Genomic DNA, 25,054 nt, shown 5'->3' on the forward strand with positions numbered 1-25,054 from the left:
GTGGGAGGAGAAAGGGCAGAAAATGTGAGGGGAAGAAGTGAGAAATGTGAGGGGAAAAAGGCAGAAATTGTGAGGGGAAAAGAGGAAAAGGTGAGGGGGGAAAATGGCGGGAAACATGAGGGGAGAAAATGGCGGAAAATGTGAGGGGAGAAAATGGTGGAAAATGTGAGGCGAAAAGGGAAATGGGAGAAAAGAACAGGAAATGCGAGGCAAAAAGGGAGGGAAACGTGAGGAGAAAAGGGAGGGACACACACACAAAAAAAGCCAGGAAATGTGAGGGGGAAATGGCAGGAAAGGTGAGGGGGGGAAAGGGCAGAAAATGTGAGGGGGAAAAGGGAAATGTGAGAGGGGGAAAGGGCGAGGAACATGAAGGGAAAATGGAAACGTGAGGGGAGAAAAGGGAGGGAGATGTGAGGGGAAAAGGCAGGAAATGAGAGAGGGAAAAGGGCAGAAAATGTGAGGGGAAAAGTGAGGAAATGTGAAGGGAAAAAAGGGAAATGTGAGGGAGAAAGTAGAGGAAAACAGGAGGGAAAAATCCAGGAAATGTAAGGGGGAAAGGCAGGAAGTGTGAGAGGGAAAAGGGCAGAAAATGTGAGGGGAAAAAGGGCGGGAAACGTGAGGGGTGAAAAGAGCAGGAAAATGTGAGAGGAAAAGGGAGGAAAATATGAGTAAAAAAGCCAGGAAATGTGAGGGGAAAAGGTAGGAAGTGTGAGAGGAAAAAGGGCTGAAATTGTGAAGGGAAAAGTGAGAAATGTGAGGGGAAAAGAGCGGGAAATGTGAGGGGAGAAAATGGCAGGAAATGTGAGGGGGGAAAGGGGAGGGATGGGGAAAAGAGGAGAAAATGGAGAAAATGTGAGGGAGAAAGTGTGGGAAGTCTGAGGGGGAAAAGGGAGGAAAATGTGAGGGGGAAAAGGGAAGAAAAATGAGGAAAAAATCCAGGAAATGTGAGGGGGAAAAAGCAGGAAGTGTGAGGGGAAAAAAGGGCAGAAAACGTGAGGGGGGAAAAGGGGAAAACATGAGGGGGAAAAGGGAGGAAAACGTGAGATCTTCTCCTGCCCAGTTCCCTCCCTGTCCCCGCTGCAATCCCACACTCCACATTCCCAGAGCCCACCCAGTTCCAAGGCACCCCCGTCTCAAGCATCCCCCAAATCCCAGCCCCTGTCCAACCTTCTCTTCCCCCTCCAGACCCCAAATTCCCCCAAATCCCAAACATCCCCAATCCCAAATCCCAGATTTCTAAACTCTGTGACTCAAAAGTGGGAAAAATTCCCATTTTATTGAGCAAAGCAAAAATGGAGCGAGGGAGGTCTGGGGGCAGCACCCCAAATTGGGCGGGATGTCCATGAGGGTCCAGCGGTGTCCAGAAGCTCCTGGTGGTTCCTCCGAGGTTCTCCTGGTGCCCACGAGGTTCTGCTGAAGGTTCTTCTGGAGCGTCTGCAGGGTTCTGGAGGTGTTTAAGGGTTTCTGGAGATGTCCACAGGTGCTTATGGCGTTCTAGAAGTGTCCATGGGGTTCTCAGGGGTCTCTATGGGTTATTAGAGGTGCTTATGGGGTTCTGGGGGTGACAGTGGGGTTCTAGTTGTGGCTACAGGGTTCTAGATGTGCCAACAAGGTTCTAGAGGTGTCTATGGGGTTCTAGAAATGTCTATGGTATCTCTATGGGGTTCTAAGTGCCTCTATGGGGTTCTAGAGGTGTCTATGGGCTCTCAATGGGGTTCTAGAGGTGTCTATGAGATCTCTGTGGGGTTCTAAGGGCCTCTATGGGGTTCTACAGGTGTCTATGGGGCTCTACGGGGTTCTGGAGGTGTCTATGGGGTTCTAGGAGTTCTCTCTGGGGTTCTAGAGATGTGTATGGGGTTCTAGGAGTTCTCTATTGGGTTCTGGAAGTGTCTGCAGGGTTCCAGATTATCTCTGTGGGGTTCCAGGTGGCCTCCACGGGGTTCTAGAGGTTCTTACGGGGTCCTAGAGCTGCCTGCAGCGTTCCGGATTCGTCCACGGGTTCCTGGTGGTTTCTCCTCGAGGTTTCTCAGCTCCTGGGGTTCCCGCAAGGCCCCTGCACGTTCTCCTTCCTCCTGGGCGTGTCGTGCTCCACCTGGAGCCCCAAGCCGCTGGCCACGCCCGAGTTCCTCCGCTCGATCACCTCCACCTTGATGACGGCGGCGCCGCCGCTCCTGGCCAAGCTGGCCGCCACCGTGACGGCGCCGTGGCTCAGCTGGACCTTGCGCTGGTTCTGGTTCTCCTTGAGGACCGCGCACGGCAGCACGGGGCTCCTGGGGGGGCTCTTGGCTTTCTTGGCTTTCTTGGCTCTTGGCCGCGAGCTCCTGACCATGCGGCGGTAGGCCGACCTCAGGTCGCCCTTGTGGACCTTGTCCAGGGACAGCTCCAGGCCGGTGAGCACCGAGAAGCGGTTGCGGTCGATGGGGTTGGAGAAGAAGATGGCCAAGGTGAAGGTCTCGGCCTCGAAGGCCAGGACGCCGTTGCAGCCCCAGAAGATGGAGCGGTTGGTGAACTTGGAGACGGTGGAGGAGCACGGGGGCACCAAGCAATGGGGGTCATGGAGGCTGCGGCCGCTGTAGAAGTAGGTCCTGGAGAGAAGAATGTGTTGGGGTGAGGTTGGGAGAAGGTGGAGATGGTCCCACCACCACCAGGATCTGCTGTGGACATAGGGAGGAGATGGGACGTGGAGATGATCCCACACCTGGAGATGATCCCAGAGCCTGGAGATGATCCCAGAGCCTGGAGATGATCCCAACCCTGGAGATGATCCCAAGCCTGGAGATGATCCCAAGCTCTGGAGATGATCCCAACCCTGGAGATGATACCAAGCCCTGAAAATGATTCCAAACCATGGAGATGATCCCAAGCCCTGGAGATGATCCCAACCCTGGAGATGATCCCAACCCTGGAGATGATCCCAGTCCACCATGAAGATCCCACCCAGAGCTGCCCCCCAGCACCACGAGGGTCCCTCTGGTGTCCCCCCATCCTCACTTGGGGTTTCTCAGGTTGATGGTCTCGGTGTTGTTGGTAACCTGGATCTCCACAGGACGGCTGGCTCTCGACCCCATCCTGGTTCAGGATCTCCTCAGCTCCGGGATCTCCTCAGCTCCAGGATCTCCTCAGCTCCAGGATCTCCTCAGCTCCGGGATCTCCTCAGCTCCGGGATCTCCTCAGCTCTGGGATCTCCTCAGCTCCCAAATCTCAGTTCCAGGATCTCCTCATCTCCAGGATCTCCTCAGCTCTGGGATCTCCTCAGCTCCACGATCTCCTCATCTCCAAGATCTCCTCAGCTCCTGGATCTCCTCCAATCTTTGCCTCCAAGCCACCAACAGCTGCTCCTTATCAACCTGATAAGGAGAACAATGAGAACTTTCACTTTCACCCCTACTCAAAACCCCTCCCTTGCCACGGAATTCATGATGGGACCCAAAACTCACCTGGATTTGGAGAATCCCTGAAGTCCCCGACCCCGGGATGTCCCCGGTTCAGGTGGGACACACCTGGCTCAGGTACCTGCAGGGGATGGCTCTGGGCTCCTGTGAGGAGCAGGGAACTGGTTGGACTGGTTGAACTGGTTTAACTCTCCAGTTTAACCATTGTAGCTCTGCCAGCACCAGTTTAACTGGTCTAACTGGTTGAACTGGTTTAATTCTCCAGTTTAACCATTGTAGCTGGTTTATTTCTCTGCCAGCACCGGTTTAATTGCTCTGCCTGGTCTGACTGGTTCAATTCTCCATTTTAACAGTTATAACTGGTTTAATTCTCCAGTTTAACTGTTGTTAAATGTAGTAACTGTTAAAAGTTGTAACTGGTTTAATTCTCCACTTTAACTCTTGTAGCTGATTTAATTCTCTACCAGCACAAGTTTAATTTCTCTGCCTGGTCTGACTGGGTTAATTCTCCAGTGTAACAGTTGTAACTGGTTTAATTCTCCAGTTTAACTGGTGCAGCTGGTTTATTTCCCTACCAGACCTGGATAATGGAACCCTAATGGAGATCCTGGTTCCTCTGTGGGGTGGGATCCAGCCCTTGAGGGGGGTCTGGGGTCCCACCAGGGTGGGATCGGGTGCCTGAATGGGGTCTGGATCCTCCATAGGGCAGGATTGAGTCCTTAATGGGGGTCTGGGGTCCCACCAGGGTGGGATCGGGTGGCTCAATGGGGTCTGGACCCTCTCTGGGGCAGGATCTGGTGCTTGGGGGTCTCTGGGATCGAGTGCCTGAGGGATGGTGGGATCACAAGGGGGTCTTGGGGAGGGGGACACCGCTGAGGCCTTACCTGGGGGGTGCGGATGTGTTGTCATTAAAGGGACATTTCTGCTTCTTAATGAGCTGCTGAGTGTCTGTGGGGGGGGCAAAAGGGAGGGAAAAGTGTGGGGAATGTGAGGGGGAAAGTGAGAAATGTGAGGGGAAAAGAGCGGGAAATGTGAGGGGAGAAAATGGCTGGAAACGTGAGGGGGGAAAGGGAGAGAAACATGAGGGGGGAAAGGGGAGGGATGGGGGAAAGAGGAGCAAATATGAGGGGGAAAGTGTGGAAAGATTGAAGGGGAAAAGAGTGGGAAAAAGGCAGAAGTGTGAGAGGAAAAAGGGCAGAAAATGTGAGGGGTAAAGGGCAGGAAACGTGAGGGGAGAAAAGGGCGGGAAACATGAGGGGAGAAAAAGGGTGGGAAACGTGAGGGGAGAAAAGAGCAGGAAAATGTGAGAGGAAAAGGGAGGAAAATATGAGTAAAAATGCCAGGAAATGTGAGGGGGAAAGGCAGGAAGTGTGAGAAGAAAAAGGGCTGAAATTGTGAGGGAGAAAGTGGTGAGAAATGTGAGGGGAAAAGAGCAGGAAACATGAGGGGAGAAGAAGGGCGAGAAACATGAGGGGGAAAGTGAGATATGTGAGGGGAAAAGAGCGGGAAATATGAGGGGAGAAAAATGGTGGGAAACGTGGGGGGGAAAAGAGAAATTTGAGGGGAAAAGGGAGGGAAATGTGAGGGGAAAAGGGAGGGAAAAATGAGGAAAAAAAGGCAAGAAGTGTGAGAAGGTAAAGGGCAGAAATGTGAGGGGAAAATGGCGGGAAATATGAGGAGGGGGAAAGGGCAGGAAATGTGAGGGGAAAAGGGAGGAAAGCACAAGGAAAAGAGCCAGGAAACGAGAGGGGGAAAGGGCAGGAAGTGTGAGAAGGAAAAGGGCAGAAATCGTGAGAGGAAAAGGACGGGAAACGTGAGGGGAAAAGGGCTGAGAAACGTGAAAGGGAAAAGGGGGAAAATGTGAGAGGGAAAAGGGAAATATGAGGGGGAAAAGGGAGGAAAATGTGAGATCTTCTCCTCCCCAGTTCCGTCCCTGTCCCCGCTGCAATCCCACACTCCCCATTCCCAGATCCCCCCCAGTTCCAAGGCACCCCCGTTCTCAAACATCCCCCAAATCCCAGCCCCTGTCCAACCTTTGCTTCCCCCTCCAGACACCAAATTCCCCCAAATTCCCCCAAATTCCTCCCAAATTCCCCCAAATCCCAAACATCCCCTGATCCCAAATCCCAGATTTTTTAATTCATTGGACCAAGTGGGAAAAATCTCCCATTTTATTGAGCAAAGCAAAAATGGAATGAGGGAGGTCAGGGGGGGACCCAAAGTGGAAGTTGGTGGGACACCCCAACCCCAGGGTGTCCAGAAGCTCCTGGTGGTTCCCCCGAGGTTCTCCTGGTGCCCACGAGGTTCTGCTGAAGGTTCCTCAGGTCTGTGAGGGGTTCTGGATGTGCCTGTGTGGTCCTTAGAGGCGCCTGTGGATCTAGGTATGTCTATAGAGTTCTGGATGGGTCCATGGGGTTCTAGAGGCATCTATGGAGTTCTGGAGGTGTCTATGGGGTTCTGGGGGTGCCTGCAGGATTCTCAGGCCATCCAGGAGCTTCCAGGGCTGTCCTTGATGTCCCAAAGAAGGTCCTGCAGGTTCTCACTTCTCCTGGACCTGTCTCCCTGGACAGGGATTCTCTCCCTCGGCTTCATCCCCCGATCCCCTCTGTTCCTCCAGCACCACCTTGAGGGTGGATCTCCTCTCACTGGACATGGTGGCCATCATCATGACGGGGCCGTGGCTCACCTGGACAGTCCCATGGTTCTTGCCCACAATGATGCGGGCGAATTCGATGTCCTGGCCGGAGCTGGAGTAGGTTCCATGGGCCATGCGGGTGTAGTGGTCCCCAAATTTCCCGGGTGGGCCTTACCTGGGGACAGCTCCAAGCCCAGCTCCCTGGAGAACGTGTTGTAGCTCACGGGGTTGGAGAAGTGGATGGCCAAGGTGAAGGACTCAGACTCGTAGACCAGGACCCCTGACAGGCCCCCAGTTAGTATGTCACCTGAGACGTGGCAGGTGTCACTGGAGCAAGGGAACAACGCTGGCAGGGGCGGTTTGGAGCAGCGGCCAAGGCCAAAGAAGGTCCTGGGGCGAGAAACGGGGTGGGATCAGTGGGAGATGCTGGTGGGACCAGAAGGGGATGGAACAACCCCTGGGGAGTTGATCCCTCCATGGGATGGAGATCCCACCTGGAGCTTCCCCCAAGGGTCCCCCCAAAGCCCCCAAAGCCTCACCTGGGCTCCTTCAGGATGATGTTCTGGGTGTTGTTGGAGATCTGGATCTCCACAGAGCGGCTCAGTAACGACCCCATCCTGGCTCTGGATCTCCTCAGCTGCCAAATCTCAGCTTTGGGATCTCCTCAGCTCCGGGATCTCCTCAGCTCAGGCTCTCCCTGCTTCCAGAACCTTCTCCCCTCACTCCGGGCTCTCCTCCCACTGTTCCCAGCACAGCCGGGGCCGTTTCTCCCCAAAAAAAGACCCCTTTGAAATCAAACTGACCAGAAACCGCCGCTGATTTTCGAGAGCTTTTGTCTTTCACTTTTGCCGGGGACTTCCCAATCCCGGCCCTTTCCTTCCCTCGCTATTGTGGCACTTCCCGATCCCAGCCCCTTTTCCATCCCCAAGGAGTTTTGGCCCCATTCCAGAATTCTGTAGGAACAGACCCAGAACTTCCCAGGGTTTTGTGCATCCCCTGTCCCGGGATAGCCCCAGCTCGATTACACTGGGGAATTAAACCAGTTACACCAGCAACACCAGTTAAACCGGTTCTGGTAGAGAAATAAACCAGTTGCAAAAGTTACACTGGAGAATTAAACCATTGAACCAGTAACACCAGGTAAACCAGTTCTGGTAAAGAAATCAATCAGTTGTGTTTCTTACAACAGAGAATTAAACCAGTTACAGCAGTTACACTGGAGAAATAAACCAGTTAAACCAGTAACACCAGTTAAATGAGTTGTGGTAGAGAAACAAACCAGTTATACCAGTTACAATGGAGAATTATACCAGTTACACCGATTACACTGGGAAATTAAACCAGTTACACCAGTAACACCAATTAAATCAGTTCTAGTAGAGAAATAAACTAGTTACAACAGTTACACTGGAGAATTAAACCAGTCAAACCAGTAACACCAGTTACACCAGTTCTGGTAGAGGAATAAACCAGTTGCACACATTATGCTGGAGAATTAAACCAGTTAAACCAGTTACTCCAGTTAAGTGAGCTGTGGTAGAGAAATGAACCAGTAACACACCAGTTAAACCAGTTTTGGGTCTGTTCCCACAGAATTCCTTGGGGAGGGAAAAGGGAAACGCTGAAATTTGGGGGGGAGAGAGGAAGTGGCCGGGTTTGAGAAGTCACGAGCAAAAGTGAAAGCAAAATCTCTCAATAAATCTGCGACTGCTTTTGATCACCTTGAACTCAAAAAGGGTCTTTTTTGGGGAGCAACAGCCCCGGCTGTGCTGGGAGCAGCGGGAAGAGGGGGGAGAAGGTTCTGGAACCAGGGAGAGCCTGAGCTGAGGAGATTGGGGAGCTGAGGAGATCCCGGAGCTGAGGAGATCCAGAGCCAGGATGGGGTCGTTACTGAGCCGCTCTGTGGAGATCCATATCTGCAACAAGACCAAGAACATCACCCTGAAGGAGCCCAGGTGAGGCCTGGGGGGCTTGGAGGGGACCCTTGGAGTCATCTCCAGTTGATGTCTCCATCCCATGGAGGGATCAACTCCCCAGGGCTTGTTGCAGCCCTGAGTGGTCCCACCAGCATCTCCCACTGATCCCACCACCTTTCTCCCCCCAGGATCTACTTTTACTGTGGCCGCTGCTCCAAGCGCCCCCAGCCAGAGTTGTCCCCTGGCTTCAGTGACACCTGCAGCTTCCCAGGCAGCTCCCCTTTCTGGGGCGTGGCGGGGGTCCTGGTCTACAAGTCTGACTCCTTCACCTTGGCCATCCACTTCTCCAACCCCATCGACTACAAAAAATTCCCCGTGGAGCTGGGCCTGGAGCTGTCCCCACGTAAGGCCCACCTGGGCGACCTGGAGACCACCTACCGTCGCATGGCCGGTGGAGTCTACTCCAGCTATGACCAGGACATCAAATTTGCCCGCATCATCGTGGTTGGGAGCCATGGGACCGCCCGGCTGAGCCACGGCCCCATCAAGGTGACGGCCTCCATGTCCCCTGAAACGAGCTCCAAAATCAGGGTGGTGCTGGAGGAAGAGAAGGCATTGGGCTAGGAAGGCAGGGGACAGGAGAAGTGAGAACCTGGAGGACCTTCTTTGGAACCCTGAGGACAGCCCTGGAAGCTCCTGGATGGCCTGAGAACCCTGCAGACACCACCAGAACTGCTTAGGCGCATCTAGAAGAGCATAGGCACCTCTAATAACCCATAGAGACCCCTAGAACCCCATAGACACTTCCAGAACCCCATAGACACCTGTAGACACCTCTAGAGCGCCATAGATGCCTCTAGGATCCCATAGACACATCTCAAACCCCAGGGACATATCTAGATGCTGGAAGAGACTTCTAGAACCCCACAGGCACCTCTAAAACCCCTCACACACCTGAGGAACCTTCAGCAGAACCTCAGGAGCACCAGGAGAACTTCAGAGGAACCACCAGGACCTTCCGGACACCGCTGGACCCTCATGGACACCCCGGGGTTGGGGTGTCCCACCAATTTCCACTTTGGGTGCCCCCCCAGACCTCCCTCGCTCCATTTTTGCTTTGCTCAATAAAATGGGAATTTTCCCCACTTTTGAGTCACAGCATTAAAAAATCTGGGATGTGGGATCAGGGGATGTTTGGGATTTGGGGGAATTTGGGGTCTGGAGGGGAAGAAATGGTTGGACAGGGGCTGGGATTTGGGGGATGTTTGAGAACGGGGGTGCCTTGGAACTGGGGGGGATCTGGGAATGGGGAGTGTGGGATTGCAGCGGGGACAGGGAGGGAACTGGGCAGGAGAAGATCTCACATTTCCCTCCTTTCCCCTCACTTTTCCCTTTTCCCCTTCACGTTTTCCTCCCATTTCCCCCTCACGTTTCCCTTTCCCCCTTCACATTTTCCCCCATTTTCCTCCTCACGTTTCCCTCCCTTTGTCTCCCCTCATGTTTCCCGCCCTTTTTCCCCTCACGTTTCTCCCCATTTCCCCCCTCACATTTCTCACTTTTCCCCTTACATTTTCTGCCCTTTTTCCTCTCACACTTCCTGCCTTTTCCTCTCACATTTCCTGCCTTTTTTCCTCGTGTTTTTCTCCCTCTTCCCCCTCACGTTTCCCGCCCTTTTCTCCCCTCACAGTTCCCGCCCTTTTCTCCCCTCATGTTTTCCGCCATTTTCCCCCCTCACATTTCCCTCCCTTTCCCCCCATAAATACCTTGTGGGGGTCCCATCCCTGGGGTCAGAGAGTGTCAGGACCCCACAAAATCCCAAAAATAGAGAGTAGGGGTCCCATACCCGGAGTAGGGGAGGTCTGGACCCCCCAAAATCCCCCAAAATCAACCCAAACCCCCTGTAATGAAGATCCCCACTCTATTGTACCCCCTCCCCAATGACACACAGCGCCCCCTGGCGGCCAGGAGGTTTTATTACCCAAAAATCCCCATAAATTTGGGGTGGGGGTCCCATCCCCGGGCTCGGGGGGTGTCAGGACCCCACCAAAATCCCATAAATGAGAGGTGAGGGTCCCATAACTGTGAAGTGGGAGAGGTCTGGACCCCCCAAAACCCCACACAATGAGGATTTCCCTCTCTATGGTACCCCAAATGACACACAGCGCCCCCTGGCAGCCAGGAGGTTTTATTACCCAAAAATCCCCCCTAAATTGGGGGTGGGGGTCCCATCCCCGGGCTCGGGGGTTGTCAGGACCCCCCCCAAAATCCCATAATTGGGAGGTGAGGGTCCCAGAATTGTGAGGTCTGGACCCCCCAAAACCCCCCACAATGAGGATCCCCTCTCTATGTTACCCCCAATGACACACAGCGCCCCCTGGCGGCCAGGAGGTTTTATTACCCAAAAATCCCCCCATCAATTGGGGGTGGGGGTCCCATCCCTGTGGTTGGGGGGTGTCAGGACCCCCCAAACCCCCCCGGGGCCCCACAGAAGGAGGGTCCCAGCCCCAGCACGGCGCAGTCGGCGTTGGCCATGGGGCAGCGGCCGCAGCGACAGCCCAGGGCCACGGGGACGGTGACGGAGGGGTCGGTGCCGGGGGGGCAGCCCCCCAAAATCCAGCGCTCGTAGCGAACCCCCGAGTAGGTGCAGGCGGCCTGGCGGGGGGGGCCCAGGGGGCTGCGGTAAACCGGCTCCTGCAGGGGAGGGGGGACACACCCTTATAATTCCCTAAAGTCCCCCAAATAATCCCCTAAAGACCCCCAAATAATGCCCTAAATAATCCCAAATAATGCCCTAAAGACCCCCAAATAATCCTCTAATATGTATCCCAATAACCCCCTAAATACCCCCAAATAATGCCCTAAAGACCCCCGCATAATCCTCTAAACATTCCAAAATAATTCCCTAATACACACCCCAATAATCTTCTAAAGATCCCCCAAATAATGCTCTAAAAACCCCCAAATAATCCTCAAAATACTCCCAAATAATGCCCTAATAGATATCCCAATAATTCCCTAAAATCCCCAAAATAATGCCCTAAAGACCCCTAAATAATGTCCTAAAGACCCCCAAATAATGCCCTAAAAATCCCCAAATAATCATCTAAATACTCACAAATAATCCCCTAATGCACACCCAAATAATGCCTTAAAGACCCCCAAAATAACCCCCTAATACACGCCCTAATAATGCCCTAATGCACACCCAAATAATGCCCTAAATATCCCCAAATAATCCCCTAAAATCCCCCAAATAATCCCCTAATACACACCCAAATAATGTCCTAAAGACCCCCCAAAATAATCCTCTAAAGACCCCTAAATAATCCCCTAATACACACCCCAATAATCCCCTAAAGACCCCCAAAAGAATCCCCGAAAACACACCCCGATGATCCTCTAAAGACCCTCCCAAATCCCCCCAAAACCCACAAACCCTCCAAATTCCCCCAAAATGCCCCCCAAATCCTCTCAGACCTCCCCCAAAATTCCCCCCAATGCCCCCCTAAAATCCCCCCAAATCCCCCCAAGACTCCTCCAAACTCCCCTAAAATCGCCCCAAATCTCCCAAAACTCCCCCAAATCCCCCTCAATTCCCCCAGAACTCCTCCAAACACCCCCCAAAATCCCCCAAATCGCCCTCAAATCCCCCCTAGAGTCACCCAAACCCCTCCAAATATCCTCAAATCCCCCCAAAATTCCCTCAAATGCCCCAAAATTCCAAAATTCCCCAAAATTCCCACCAAAATCACCTCAAATCGCCCCAAAATCCCCCCAAACCGTACCCGGGTGCGGCCGAAGCCCCCGCAGGCGGCGGCGGTGACAGCGCGACATTGGGGACAAAACCCCCCCAAAATGCCCCCAAATCACCCCCAATCCCCCCAATTCCCCTCCAAACCTCTCAAAATCCCCCCAAACTTTCCAAAATCCCCCTAACCACCCCAAAATCCCCCAAATCCCCCAAATTTTCCCCAAAAATCCCCCCCAAACCGTACCCGGGTGCGGCCGAAGCCCCCGCAGGCGGTGGCGGTGACAGCGCGACATTGGGGACAAAACCCCCCCAAAATCCCCCCAAATCCCCCCAAACCCCTCAAAATCCCCCAAATCCCCCCCAAAATCCCCCAAATTTCCCAAAAAATTCCCCAAATGCCCCCAAACCGTACCCGTGTGCGGCAGAAGCCGCCGCAGGCGGTGGCGGTGACAGCGCGACACTGGGGACACTCGTCCTTCTCCAGCGCCACCGTGACGTTGACGGGCCGGCACGGGGGGCGGCCGGGACCCCCCCCCAAAAGCAGCGGGACCCCCCCCAGCAGCGAGACCCCTCCCCCGGGCAGGGGGCTCAGGGTCCCCAGAGCCACCGGGGCGGCCACCAGGGCCAGCAGGAGCGGGAGCTGAGGGTGGGGAGGGGGCGGTGAGTAATTGGGGAGGGGTCGCCCAGAGGTAAACTGGGGTCTCGTGGTGCCCCTGCCTCATCATTTCCCCGAAATCCCCCCCCCCCGCAAAATCCCCCAAATCCACCCAAAATTCCCCCAAAACTCGCCCTAAACCCACCGAAATCCCCCTCAAAAATCCCCCCAAAACCTCCCCAAAATCGCCCCCCAATATTTCCCCAAGTTCACCCTAAATTCCCCCAAAATCCCTCCCAAAATCCACCCCAAGTGCACCCAAAATTCCCCCAAAACTTGCCCCAAACCCACCCCGAAACCCCCCAAAATCCTCCAAAACCTCCTCAAAATCCGCTCAGAATCCCAAATTCCCCAAATCCTCCAAACCCTCCCCAAATCCTCCTCAAATCCCACCAAATAATTCCCCCCAAATCCCCCCCAAATCCCCTCAAAAAACCCCACAAATCCTCCCCAAACCCACCCCGAAATTCCCCCAAAATCCCCCTCAAAATCCCCCAAATTCCCCCCCAAAATCCCCCAAATCCACCGCAAATTCCCCCAAAATTCTCTCCTCAAATCCCCACAAAATCCCCCCAAATCCCCCCCAAATTCACCCTAAATCCCCCCAAATTCCCCCCCAAATTCCCCCCACGATCCCCCCAAGTCCCCCCTAAATCCCCCCCAAATCCACCCAAAATTCCCCCCAAATCCCCTCCTCAAATCCCCCCAAAATCCCCCCCAAAATCTCCCCAAATCCACCCCAAATGCCCCCAAAATCTCCCCAAATCCACCCAAAATTCCCGCAAAACTTGCCCCAAACCCACCCCGAAATCCCCCCAAAATCCCCCACAAATCCCCCTCAAAATCCCCCAAATTCCCCCCCCAAATCCCCCAAATCCACCGCAAATTCCCCCAAAATCCCCTCCTCATATCCCACCCAAAATCCCCCAAAATCCCCCCAAATTCACCCCAAAATTCCCCCAAGTCCCCCCTAAAATCCCCCCCAAATCCACCCAAAATTCCCCCAAAATCCCCTCCTCAAATCCCCCCAACATCCCCCCCAAAATCTCCCCAAATTCACCCTAAATCCCCCCCCAAATCCACCCCAATTCCCCCCAAAATCCCCCCAAATCCCCCCTCAAATCCCACCCCAAAATCCCCCAAATTCCCCCCAAATTCCCCCTCAAATCCCACCCCAAAATCCCCCAAAATCCCCCCAAAATCCCCCCAAAATCCCCCCCAAAATCCCAAATATTTGGGGTCCCTTCCCCCCCCCCCAATATTTGGGGTCCTCAAATTTGGGTTTTAATGACGCCCCCTCCCCATAATTTGGGGGTCCCATGGCCCCCCCTCCCCATAATTTGGAGCCCCCACCCCAATAATTTGGGGCTCCCCCTCCCCATAATTCGCCCCCCCCCTCAATATTTGGGCTCCCCCCCTATAATTTGCCGCCCCCTCCCCATAATTTGGAGCCCCCTCCCCATAATTCGCCTCCCCCCAATAATTTGGGCTCCCCCCCAATAATTTGCCGCCCCCTCCCCATAATTTGGGGGCCCCCCATAATTTCAGCCCCCTCCCCATAATTTGGGGTCCCCCCCCAATAATTTGAGCCCCCTCCCCATAATTTGGGGTCCCCCCCCAATAATTTGCCGCCCCCTCCCCATAATTTGGGGTCCCCCCATAATTTCAGCCCCCTCCCCATAATTCCCTCCCCCAATAATTTGCCGCCCCCTCCCCAATATTTGGAGCCCCCCCATCCCAATATTTGGGGCCTCCCTTCCCCCCATAATTTGCCGCCCCCTCCCCAATATTTGGAGCCCCCTCCCCAAATTCGGGGTCCCCCCTCACCTGCGCCCCCCCCATGGCTCTGCCGTTCCCTTTGCTCTGTTTTGGTTTTTTGGGGGGGGTCCTGGAGGGGTCCCCCCTTTATTCCCCCCCCCAAGGTTGTGCGGGGGTGGGGGGAGGGGCACCAACCTCCCCTCCCCCCCCTTCCCCTCCCCCACCCCCGGGTTATTTTTAGCTCCCAGCGTCCAATTTCTGCCCCTCCCCCCCCCAAAAAAAACCCCCAAATTTTCCGAGAAATCCCCCAAGAAACCCCAAAAATCCCCAAAAAATCCTCCCCAAACACCAAAAATACAAATCCAAAAAAACTGCGAAAATTTCACCAAAAAAAAAAAATTTCCTAAAAATGCTCAAAAAAATTCCTAAAAAATCCTTAAAAAAAAAAATCTCAAAAAATCCATTAAAATATCCCAAAAATCCACCAAAATTGCCTCTAAAATATCCTAAAAAATCCGTTAAAATATCCCAAAAATTTCATAAAAAATAACCGAAAATCCACCTAAATTGCCCTTAAAAATCCTAAAAAAAATCCGTTTAAAAATCCCCAAGAAATTCACTAAAAATACCCAAAAATCCACCGAAATTGCCCCTAAAAATCCCTGAAAAATCCGTTAAAAAATCAAAAAAATCCATTAAAAATACCCAAAAGATCCGCCAAAATTGACCCTAAAAATTCCGTTTAAAAAATACCAAAAAATCCATTAAAATACCCAAAAATCCACCAAAATTGCCCCTAAAAATCCTTTAAAAAATCCGTAAAAAATCCCCCAAAAAAATCCATTAAAAATACCCAAAATTCCACCAAAATTGCCTCTAAAAAATAATGTAAAATATTAAAAAATGCTCATTAAATGTCGCCCCCACCTCCAAATTTGGGGTGAACCCCCCTAAATATGACCCCCCCCCAAAATGGGGATCCCCCCCAAATTTGGGGATACCCCTAAATGTGAAAAAAACCCATAAAAATGGGTGAAAATCCTGAATTTTTGGGGTTTTTCTCCCCAATTTCTTCCCCGACCCCCCAAATTTGGGGTGACCCCCCCTAAATGTGACCCCCACTCAAATTTTGGGGGACCCCTCCCCAAATTTGGGATCACTCCCAAATCTGACCCCTCCAAATGCAAAAAAAAACCCTTAAAAATGCGTTAAAATCCTCAGTTTTGGGATTTTCTCCCCAAATTTGGGGTGATCCCCTCTAAATGTGAACCCCCCCCTCCCCCCGAAATCACGACCCCCCCCAAAAATTTAAGACCACCCCCCCCAAATTGTGGGGAGACCCCAAAATGTGAAATAAAACCCCCAGAATTGTACGAAAAATTCGAATTTTTGGGTTTTTTTCCCCCCCAATTTTCCCCTCCCCCCACCCGGGTCTATTTTTGGGGGTGGGGGAGGGGCGCAGCTGCTGCGGTCACTCAGCGGTCACTCGGTGGTCACTCGGCTCCGGCCACTCCGTGGTCACTCCGTGGGCTCTCCGTGGTCACTCCGTGGTCACTCTGTGGTCACTCAGTGGTCACTCTGCGGTCACTCGGCTCCGGACACTCCGTGGTCACTCCGTGGTCACTCCGTGGTCACTCGGCGGTCACTCGGCGGTCACTCGGCTCCGGACACTCCGTGGTCACTCTCAGCGGTCACTCCGTGGGCTCTCCGTGGTCACTCAGTGGTCACTCTGTGGTCACTCAGTGGTCACTCGGTGGTCACTCTGCGGTCACTCGGCTCCGGCCACTCCGTGGGCTCTCCGTGGTCACTCCGTGGTCACTCGGTGGATTCTCCCAGCGGTCACTCGGTGGTCACTCTGTGGTCACTCGGCTCCGGCCACTCCGTGGTCGCTCCGCGGACTCTCCGTGGTCATTCTGTGGTCACTCAGCTCCGGTCACTCTGTGGTCACTCGGCTCTGGACACTCTGTGGTCACTCTCAGCAGTCACTCGGTGGTCACTCTGTGGTCACTCGGCTCCGGCCACTCCGTGGTCGCTCCGCGGACTCTCCGTGGTCATTCTGTGGTCACTCAGCTCCGGTCACTCTGTGGTCACTCGGCTCTGGGCACTCCGTGGTCATTCCTGCGGTCACTCCGTGGTCACTCAGCACTCAGCGGTCAGTCTGTGGTCACTCAGCTCCGGTAACTTGGTGGTCACTGGGTGGTCACTGGGTGGTCAAGCAGCGGTCACTCAGCGGTCACCCCGTGGTCACTCATTGGTCACTCCGTGGGCTCTCTCAGTGGTCACTTTGTGGTCACTCGGCTCTGGACACTCCGTGGTCACTCCTGGCAATCACTCTGTGGTCACTCCGTGGTCACTCCGTGGTCACTCTCAGTGGTCACTCCGTGGTCACTCAGCACCGGTCACTCTGTGGTCACTCTGTGGTCTCTCCGTGATCACTGCTTGGTCACTCCGTGGGCTCTCTGTGGTCACTCCGCTCCGGCCAGTCCGTGGTCACTCCCAACGGTCACTCAGCACTCTGTCCGCGGTCACTCTGTGGTCACTCCGTGGTCACTCAGCACTGGTCACTCTGTGGTTTTGTCGTGGTCACTCCGCGGTCACTCCGTGGACTCTCCGTGGTCACTCCGTGGTCAGTCTGTGGTAACTTGGCTCCGGCCACTCAGTGGTCACTCGGCAGTGACTCCGTGGTCACTCCTTGGTCACTCTCAGCGGTCACTCCGTGGTCACTTGATGGTCACTCCGTAGTCATTCAGCACCGGTCACTCCGTGGTCTCTCCGTGGTCACTCCTTGGTCACTCTCAGCGGTCACTCCGTGGTCTCTCCGTGGTCACTTGGTCGAGCGGTGGTCACTCAGCACCGGTCACTCTGTGGTCTCTCTGCGGTCACTCCCGGCGGTCACTCCGTGGTCACTCAGCACCGGTCACTCCGTGATTACTCCTTGGTCACTCTGTGGTCTGTCTGCAGTCACTCCCGGCGGTCACTCCGTGGTCACTCAGCGCTGGTCACTCCGTGATTACTCCTTGGTCACTCTGTGGTCTGTCTGTGGTCACTCCGTGGTCACTCAGCACCGGTCACTCTGTGGTCACTCTCGGCGGTCACTCCGTGGTCACTCAGCACCGGTCACTCTGTGATTACTCCTTGGTCACTCTGTGGTCTGTCTGTGGTCACTCCCCGGCGGTCACTCCGTGGTCACTCCATGGTCATTTTGTGAGTACTCGATGGTCTCTCAGCGGTCACTCCGTGGTCACTCCGTGGTCACCCTGTGGTTACTTCTGGTGGTCACTCCATAATCTCTCCATTGTCACTCAGCAGTGGTCACTCCGTGGTCACTCCGTGGTCACTCTGTGGTCACTCAGCATTGGTCACTCAGTGGTCACTCCCAGTGGTGTCTCCGTGGTCAATCTTGGTCGCTCCAGGGTCACTTGGTGGTCACTCCTCGGTCACCCAGCGGTCACTCCGTGGTCACTCAGCTCTGACCACTCCACAGTCATCCTGTGGTCACTCCCGGCGGTCACTCCGTAATCTCTCCGTGGTCACTCGGCACCGGTCATTCGGTGGTCACTCTGTGGTTATTCTGTGGTCACTCAGCGGTCAGCGGTCACTCCTTGGTCACTCAGCATTAACTCAGCGGTCACTCATTGGTCAGCAGTCACTCAGCGGTCAGCGGTCACTCAGCGGTCACTCAGCGGTCACTCATTGGTCACTCATTGATCACTCATTGGTCACTCAGCGGTCACTCATTGATCACTCATTGGTCACTCATTGGTCACTCAGTGGTCACTCAGCGGTCACTCATTGATCACTCATTGATCACTCAGCGCTCACTCATTGGTCACTCAGCGGTCACTCAGTGGTCACTCATTGGTCACTCAGCGGTCACTCATTGATCACTCATTGATCACTCATTGATCACTCATCGGTCACTCATTGGTCACTCAGCGCTCACTCATTGGTCACTCAGTGGTCACTCATTGGTCACTCAGTGGTCACTCATTGGTCACTCAGTGGTCACTCATTGGTCACTCATTGGTCACTCATTGATCACTCATTGGTCACTCATTGGTCACTCATTGGTCACTCATTGATCACTCATTGGTCACTCATTGGTCACTCATTGGTCACTCATTGGTCACTCATTGGTCACTCCGTGGTCACTCCGTGGTCACTCCGTGGTCACTCAGCTCCGGCCATGCCCCGCCCGTGGCTGCTGTTGGTGCTGCTGCTGCTCAGGGGGGGCTTGGGAGACCCCGAGCTTCATCCTCATCATCCTCATCATCCTCACCATCATCATCATCCTCATCCTCTGAGGGACGAAGGCTCCCACAGTGACCCCCACCATCCTCATCCTCATCCTCACCATCCTCAGGGGGATGAAGGCCCTCATGGAGACCCCCACCATCATCCTCATCCTCTGAAGGACGAAGGCTCCCACAGTGACCCCAACCATCCTCATCCTCACCATCCTCAGGGGGATGAAGGCTCCCACAGCGACCATCATCATCCTCATCCTCATCCTCATCCTCAGAGGGACGAAGGCCCCCATGGAGACCCCCACCACCATCATCATCATCCTCTGAAGGATGAAGGCTCCCACAGTGACCCCAACCACCGTCATCTTCATCCTCAGAGGGATGAAGGCTCCCACGGTGACCATCCTCATCCTCAGAGAGATGAAGGCTCCCACGGTGACCATCCTCATCCTCAGAGGGATGAAGGCTCCCCCGGAGACCATCCTCATCCTCAGAGGGATGAAGGCTCCCCCGGAGACCCCCTCCCCCCCCCACCACCATCATCATCATCCTCATCATCGAGAGGAAGAGGAGGAGGAGGAGGAGGAGGAAGAGCCCCCCCCCGCCCGCCATCATCATCATCCTCACCATCGCCATGACAACGGGGACGAAGGCCGCGCCGAGGACGATGATGATGATGATGATGATGAGGCCAAAGGCCGCCGTCGCCGCGGCGACGATGACGGCGATGATGAAGGCCGGCGCCGCGGGGGCGATGAAGGCCGTCGCCGTGGCGACGACGAAGGCCGCGAGGAGGCCGAAGGCCACGGCAAGGATGATGGTGATGATGATGATGATGAAGGCCAACACCATCACCATGACAACCATGACAATGATGATGATGATGGCGGTGATGAAGGCCGCGCCCCCCCCGCCCAGCTCCGATGAAGATGATGATGAAGGTGAGGATGAAGATGAAGATGGCGCCCGCAGCTCCGAGGAAGACGACGACGACGATGATGATGATGACGATGATGAAGGTGGGATCATTTATTTATTTTATTTTTTTGGGGGGGGGGGAAATATGAGATTTTTGGGGGGTTTTTTTTTTTTTTTTTTTTTTTGGATCCCAAAAATTTTTTTGGGGTGACCCCTCCCCCCCTTGGACCCCTCCCCAAATTCAGGGAGCGAGGAAGAGGAGGAGGAGGAGGAGGAGGAAGGTGAGGCCGAAGGGCGGTACCGGCCCGGCTCCATCTGCCGCTACTGCAGCTACTGCAAGGTGGGGAGGGGTCCCGGGGGGATTCCGGGGGGATTTTGGGGGGTCTTGGGAGGATTTGGGGGAGTTTGGGGGAAAATTTGGGGCATTTTGGGGGATTTGAGGGAGATTTGGGGGATTTTGGGCAAATTTGGGGGGATTTGAGGGGGATTTGGGGGTGAATTTGGGGATAAATTTGGGGGGATTTCGGGCAAATTTGGGGGGATTTGGGGGGGTCTTGGCAAGGTTTTGGGGGGATTTGGGGGAATTTTTGGGGGGCTTGAGGGCATTTTGGGCAAATTTTGGGGGGCCTTGGGAGGATTTGGGGGGGATTTGGGGGGATTTTGAGCAAACTTGGGGAATTTTGGGGGGTTTGGGGGGGATTTGGCAAATTTGGGGGATTTTGGGTGGATTTGGGGGAAATTTGGGGGAGATTTGGGGGGGATTTGGGGGGGTTTTGGGGGATTTGGGGTGGGTTTGAGGGGTTGGGGAGGGGTCTTGGGGGGCTTGGGGGAGTTTTGAGGGGTCTTGGGGAGGATTTGGGGGGATTTTGGGGGGATTTAGAGGAATTTTGGGGGATTTTGGAAAGTTTGGAGGGGGGCTGGATTTTGGGGATTTTTGGGGGTAACTTGGGGGGATTTGGGCAAATTTGGGGGGGATTGGGGGGTCTTGGGGGGATTTGGGGGGAGACTTTGGGGGGGTTTGGGGGGGATTTGGGGGGATTGGGGGAGATTTGAGGGAATTTTCGGGGGATTTGGGTAAATTTGGGGGGATTTAGGGGAGATTTGGGGGGATTTGAGGGAATTTGGGGGGGGGGATTTGGGCGAATTTGGGGTGGATTTTGGGGTATTTTTGGGGGGTCTTCGGGGAGATTTTGGGGGGGATTTCGGGGGGGTTTAGGGGGATTTTGGGGGGTCCAAGAGTGATTGGGGTCTTGGGAGGGATTTTGGGGGGGTTTGGGGAAATTTGGGCGAATTTGGGGAGGTTTTGGGGGGGTCTTTGTGCCCCCCTGACCCCCCCCCCACGTCGCCCCCCTCCCCAGCATTGCCGCCTCTGCTCTCGCTGCCCCTGCGCCGAGGGGGACCCCGCGGGAGACCCCTGCCCACCCTGCCAGGTGACCCCAAAACCCCAAAAATTCAAAAATTCACCCCAAAAATTCACCCCAAAAAAAAAAAAAACCAAAAAACCCCCCGCAAAACGAAAAAAAAAACACCCCAAAATCCCCACAAAACCCCCCAAAATCCACCCCCCAAAATCCACCCCCCAAAATCCCCCCGAAGCCCCCCAAGATGCCCCCCAAAACCCCAAAAATCCCCCCAAATCCCCAAAAATCCCCCCAAAAACTGCCCCAAAATTCCCTCGAATCACCCCAAAATCCACCCAAATCCCCACAAAACGCCCCCAAAATCCCAAAAATCCCCCCCAAAAAAAAAAACCCCAAAACCCCAATCCGCCCCAAATCCACCCCAAAATTCCCCAAGTGCCCCAAAAATCCCCCCGAAATTCCCCTGAACTCCCCTAAAATCCCCCCAGATTTCCCAAAAAACACCCCAAAACCCCCAAAATCCCCCAAATTCCCCCCAAAATTCCCCAAATCCCCCCAAAACTCCCCAAAATTCCCCAATTTCCCCCAATTTCCCCCAATTTCCCCCAAATTCCCCCAAATTCCCCCAAAATTCCCCCAAAACTCCCCAAATTTTCCACAAAGAGCCCCAAAAAATCGCCCCAAATTCCCCCAAAATTCCCCCAAAATTCCCCCAAAATCTTCCCAAATTCCCCCAAAACTCCCCCCAAAATTCCCCAAAACCCCAAAAAAACCCAAAAAATTCCCCAAAATTCCCCAAAAATCCCCAAAATTCCCCAAATTTCCCCATTTTTGCCGCCCCCCAGGGCTGCCAGCTGTGCTACCTGTGCCCGCTGCTGTGCGACACCGCCTGCCGGCCCGGTGAGACCCCTCCCCAAATTCACCGAGAGAGACCCCGCCCCAAATTCACCAGAGAGAGACCCCGCCCCCAAATCCGCCCCGAAAACCCCAAAATTCACCCCAAAATCGACCCTGGAACTCCAAAACCCAGCCCGAGACCCCTCCCCAAATTCACAGAGACCCCTCCCCAAATTCACCCTGAGACCCCTCCCCAAAATCCGCCCCGAAAACCCCAAAATCCGCCCCAAAAATCAACTCTGGGACCCCAAAATCAACCCCGAGACCCCTCCCCAAATTTACCCCGAGACCCCTCCCCAAATTCACCCTGAGACCCCTCCCCAAATTCACCGAGACCCCTCCCCAAATTCACCGAGACCCCTCCCCAAAATCCGCCCCGAAAACCCCAAAATCCGCCCCAAAAATCAACTCTGGGACCCCAAAATCAACCCCGAGACCCCTCCCCAAATTTACCCCGAGACCCCTCCCCAAATTCACCCTGAGACCCCTCCCCAAATTCACAGAGACCCCTCCCCAAATTCACCCTGAGACCCCTCCCCAAATTCACCGAGACCCCTCCCCAAAATCCGCCCCGAAAACCCCAAAATCCGCCCCAAAAATCAACTCTGGGACCCCAAAATCAACCCCGAGACCCCTCCCCAAATTTACCCCGAGACCCCTCCCCAAATTCACCCTGAGACCCCTCCCCAAATTCACAGAGACCCCTCCCCAAATTCACCCTGAGACCCCTCCCCAAATTCACCGAGACCCCTCCCCAAAATCCGCCCTGAAAACCCCAAAATCCGCCCCAAAAATCAACTCTGGGACCCCAAAATCAACCCCGAGACCCCTCCCCAAATTCACCCTAAAACCCCTCCCCAAATTCACCCTGAGACCCCTCCCCAAAATCCCACCCGGGACCCCAAAATCCGCCCCAAAATCGACCCCGGAACTCCAAAATCAACCCCGAGACCCCTCCCCAAATTCCACCCCGGGACCCCTCCCCAAATTCACCCTGAGACCCCTCCCCAAATTCCACCCCGGGACCCCTCCCCAAATTCACCCTGAGACCCCTCCCCTAATTCCACCCCGGGACCCCTTCCCAAATTCACAGAGACCCCAAATCCACCTGAGACCCCTCCCCTAATTCACCCAGAGACCCCAAATTCACAGCGGGACCCCTCCCCAAATTAACAGAGACCCCACCCCAAATTCAAACAGAGACCCCTCCCCAAATTCCACCCCGGGACCCCAAAATCAACCCCGGAACCCAAAAATCTACCCCGAGACCCCTCCCCAAATTCCCCAGGACCCCCAAAATCCTCCCCGGGACCCCAAAATTCTCCCCAAATTCAGCCCAGGACCCCTCCCCAAATTCCCCAGGACCCCCCAAACCCCCTCTGAGCCCCCTCCCCAAATTCCGCAGGCAGCCTCGTGGACGAGCTCTCGGGGGCGCTGTTGCAGTAAGTGCCCCCCCCCCAAATTTGGGGCGGGGGTCCCCCAAATCCCCCCCATGACCCCGACCCCCCCCCCCAGCTGATTTTGGGGGCGCCCCCAGCCCCAATTTAACCCCCCCTCATTGCCCCCCCCAGGTCTCTCGCTCAGTTCTTGGAGCCCCCCGAAGATTGAGGGGATTTTGGGGAGGGGGCGCGGATTTGGGGACCCCCCCCCATCCCCCACACCTGACGCCCCCTCCCCAAATTTTGGGGTGGGGGGGTGGAAATAAAAGGATTGGAAGGACGGACGTGGATTTTGGGGGGATTTTGGGGGTCCCAGAGAGGATTTTGGGGGTCCCGGGGTGGATTTTGGGGGTCCTTGGGGGATTTTGGGGGTCCCAGTGAAGATTTTGGGGGTCCCGGGTTGGATTTTGGGGTCCTGGGTGAATTTTGGGGGTCCCAGGGTTGAATTTTGGGGCGGATTTTGGGGGTCCCGGCGTTGATTTTGGGGTGAATTTTGGGTTTGATTTTGGGGGTCCCGGGGTGGATTTTGGGTTTGATTTTGGGGGTCCCGGTGTTGATTTTGGGGGTCCTGGGGTAAATTTTGGGGGTCCCAGAGCGGATTTTTGGGGGTCCCAGGGTTGATTTTGGGGGTCCCGGGTTGGATTTTGGGGAGGATTTTGGGGGTCTCGGGGTGGATTTTGGGGGTCCCGGGGTGGATTTTTGGGGGTCCCGGGGTGGATTTTGGGGTGGATTTTGGGGGTCTCGGGGTGGATTTTGGGGGTCCCGGGGTAGATTTAGGGGTCCTGGGTTTGATTTTGGGGGTCCTGGGGTTGATTTTGGGGGTCTTGGGGGGATTTTGGGGGCCCCGGGTTGGATTTTGGGGCGGATTTTGGGGGTTCCGGGGTAGATTTTGGGGTCCTGGGTTTGATTTTGGGGGTCCCGGGATTGATTTTGGGGTGAATTTTGGGGGTCCCAGGGTCGATTTTGGGGCGGATTTTGGGGTCCCGGGGTGGATTTTGGGGTCCTGGGGTGGATTTTGGGGGTCCCGGGGTGGATTTTGGGGGTCTTGGGGGCATTTTGGGGTCCCGGGGTTGAATTTTGGGGGTCTTGGGGGCATTTTGGGGGTCTTGGGGGAATTTTGGGGGTCCCGGGGTTGATTTTGGGGCGGATTTTGGGGGTCTTGGGGGGATTTTGGGGACCCCAGGATGGATTTTGGGGGGTCCCGCGCGACCCCACCCCATTTACTCCACCCCCTCCCCCCATAAAATCTCCACAATTTTCCCGATTTTTGGGGTTTTCCCCCCATTTTTTATTGGGATTTTTTCCATGCAGACCCCCCCGAATTCAAAATTTGGGGAGGGGGCACAAAGGGGGGGGGGGGGACCCCCAAACCCCCCCCCAATTGATAGCAGCAGAGCCAGAGCCCCCTCCCCAAAAAAGGGCTCAGAGAAATTTTTATTTTGGGGAGGGGTCCCCAAAATTCCAGAATTTTAGGGGGGGGGGCGAATTTGGGGAGGGGATTTTGGGAGACCCCTCCCCAAAATTTCTTCAGGTCAGGGACCCTGCGAGGGGAAGGGAAATAAATGAGGGGGGGTCCCCAAATTTTAGGGACCCCCCCCCCCAAAATTGAAGACCCCTCCCCAAAATTGAGGACTCCCCCTCAAATTCCTCAACCCCCCCCAAAAAAAACCCCAAAATTTCACCCAATTTGAGACCCCTCCCCAAATTTTTCAGCCCCCCCAAAATTGGCATCTAAGACCCCTCCCCAAATTCAGACACCCCCAAATTTTGAGGACCCCTCCCCAAATTTGAGGACCCCTCCTCAAATTCCTCAAACCCCCCCAAAAAAAAACCCCAAAATGGAGACCCCTCCCCAAATTTTTCAGCCCCCCAAAATTGGCATCCAAGACCCCTCCCCAAATTCAGACACCCCCAAATTTTAGGGACCCCTCCTCAAATTCCTCAAACCCCCCCAAAAAAGACCCCCAAAATTCCCCCCAAATTGAGACCCCTCCCCAAATTTTTCAGACCCCAAAATTGGATACCCAAGACCCCTCCCCAATTTTAGACACCCCCAAATTTTGAGGACCCCTCCCCAAGATTTAG

At 54.6% G+C, this 25,054-nt stretch overlaps 4 protein-coding genes across 7 annotated transcripts in view; 1 reads left to right on the forward strand and 3 right to left on the reverse strand.

The window, feature by feature from the left end:
• Positions 1 to 1,279: 1,279 nt before the first annotated feature.
• Positions 1,280 to 3,190, reverse strand: LOC131570430 (uncharacterized). Of its 2 annotated transcripts, XR_009275876.1 has the most exons (3): positions 2,992 to 3,190; positions 1,957 to 2,585; positions 1,280 to 1,444 (listed from the first exon to the last, which is right to left on the reverse strand). XR_009275876.1 is itself a non-coding variant. In XM_058822792.1 (2 exons), exons 1-2 carry the CDS (start codon positions 3,066 to 3,068, stop codon positions 2,027 to 2,029), a joined length of 636 nt encoding a protein of 211 aa, XP_058678775.1. In that variant the 5' UTR covers positions 3,069 to 3,190; the 3' UTR covers positions 1,307 to 2,026. The 2 variants fall into 2 exon arrangements, 1 of the variants encoding a protein (XP_058678775.1); XM_058822792.1 differs by having other exon boundaries at positions 1,307 to 2,585.
• A 7,122-nt stretch (positions 3,191 to 10,312) lies between these two features.
• Positions 10,313 to 14,305, reverse strand: LOC131570424 (lutropin subunit beta-like). Its single transcript, XM_058822785.1, has 3 exons — positions 14,177 to 14,305; positions 12,107 to 12,334; positions 10,313 to 10,634 (listed from the first exon to the last, which is right to left on the reverse strand). The coding sequence occupies exons 1-3, from the start codon at positions 14,189 to 14,191 to the stop codon at positions 10,398 to 10,400; spliced, it is 480 nt and encodes a 159-aa protein (XP_058678768.1). The 5' UTR covers positions 14,192 to 14,305; the 3' UTR covers positions 10,313 to 10,397.
• A 2,774-nt stretch (positions 14,306 to 17,079) lies between these two features.
• Positions 17,080 to 23,246, forward strand: LOC131570412 (sarcoplasmic reticulum histidine-rich calcium-binding protein-like). Of its 3 annotated transcripts, XM_058822772.1 has the most exons (6): positions 19,024 to 19,373; positions 19,518 to 19,612; positions 20,631 to 20,702; positions 21,479 to 21,533; positions 22,936 to 22,972; positions 23,102 to 23,246. In XM_058822772.1, exons 1-6 carry the CDS (start codon positions 19,025 to 19,027, stop codon positions 23,136 to 23,138), a joined length of 645 nt encoding a protein of 214 aa, XP_058678755.1. In that variant the 5' UTR covers position 19,024; the 3' UTR covers positions 23,139 to 23,246. The 3 variants fall into 3 exon arrangements, 1 of the variants encoding a protein (XP_058678755.1); XR_009275872.1 differs by lacking the exons at positions 21,479 to 21,533; positions 22,936 to 22,972; positions 23,102 to 23,246 and adding exons at positions 17,080 to 17,157; positions 17,414 to 18,741 and having other exon boundaries at positions 18,781 to 19,373; positions 20,631 to 20,700; XR_009275871.1 differs by lacking the exons at positions 21,479 to 21,533; positions 22,936 to 22,972; positions 23,102 to 23,246 and adding an exon at positions 17,080 to 17,157 and having other exon boundaries at positions 17,414 to 19,373; positions 20,631 to 20,700.
• Positions 23,247 to 24,387: 1,141 nt separating this feature from the next.
• LOC131570362 (liprin-alpha-3-like) overlaps positions 24,388 to 25,054 on the reverse strand; it is a 63,163-nt gene continuing 62,496 nt past the window's right edge. Inside the window, 1 exon segment of the mRNA XM_058822712.1 lies at positions 24,388 to 24,510. The gene's annotated coding sequence lies outside the window, so the exon portion shown is untranslated.

Source organism: Ammospiza caudacuta, chromosome 34 (genome assembly GCF_027887145.1).
Source record: "Ammospiza caudacuta isolate bAmmCau1 chromosome 34, bAmmCau1.pri, whole genome shotgun sequence".
Taxonomy (NCBI): Eukaryota; Metazoa; Chordata; class Aves; order Passeriformes; family Passerellidae; genus Ammospiza; species Ammospiza caudacuta.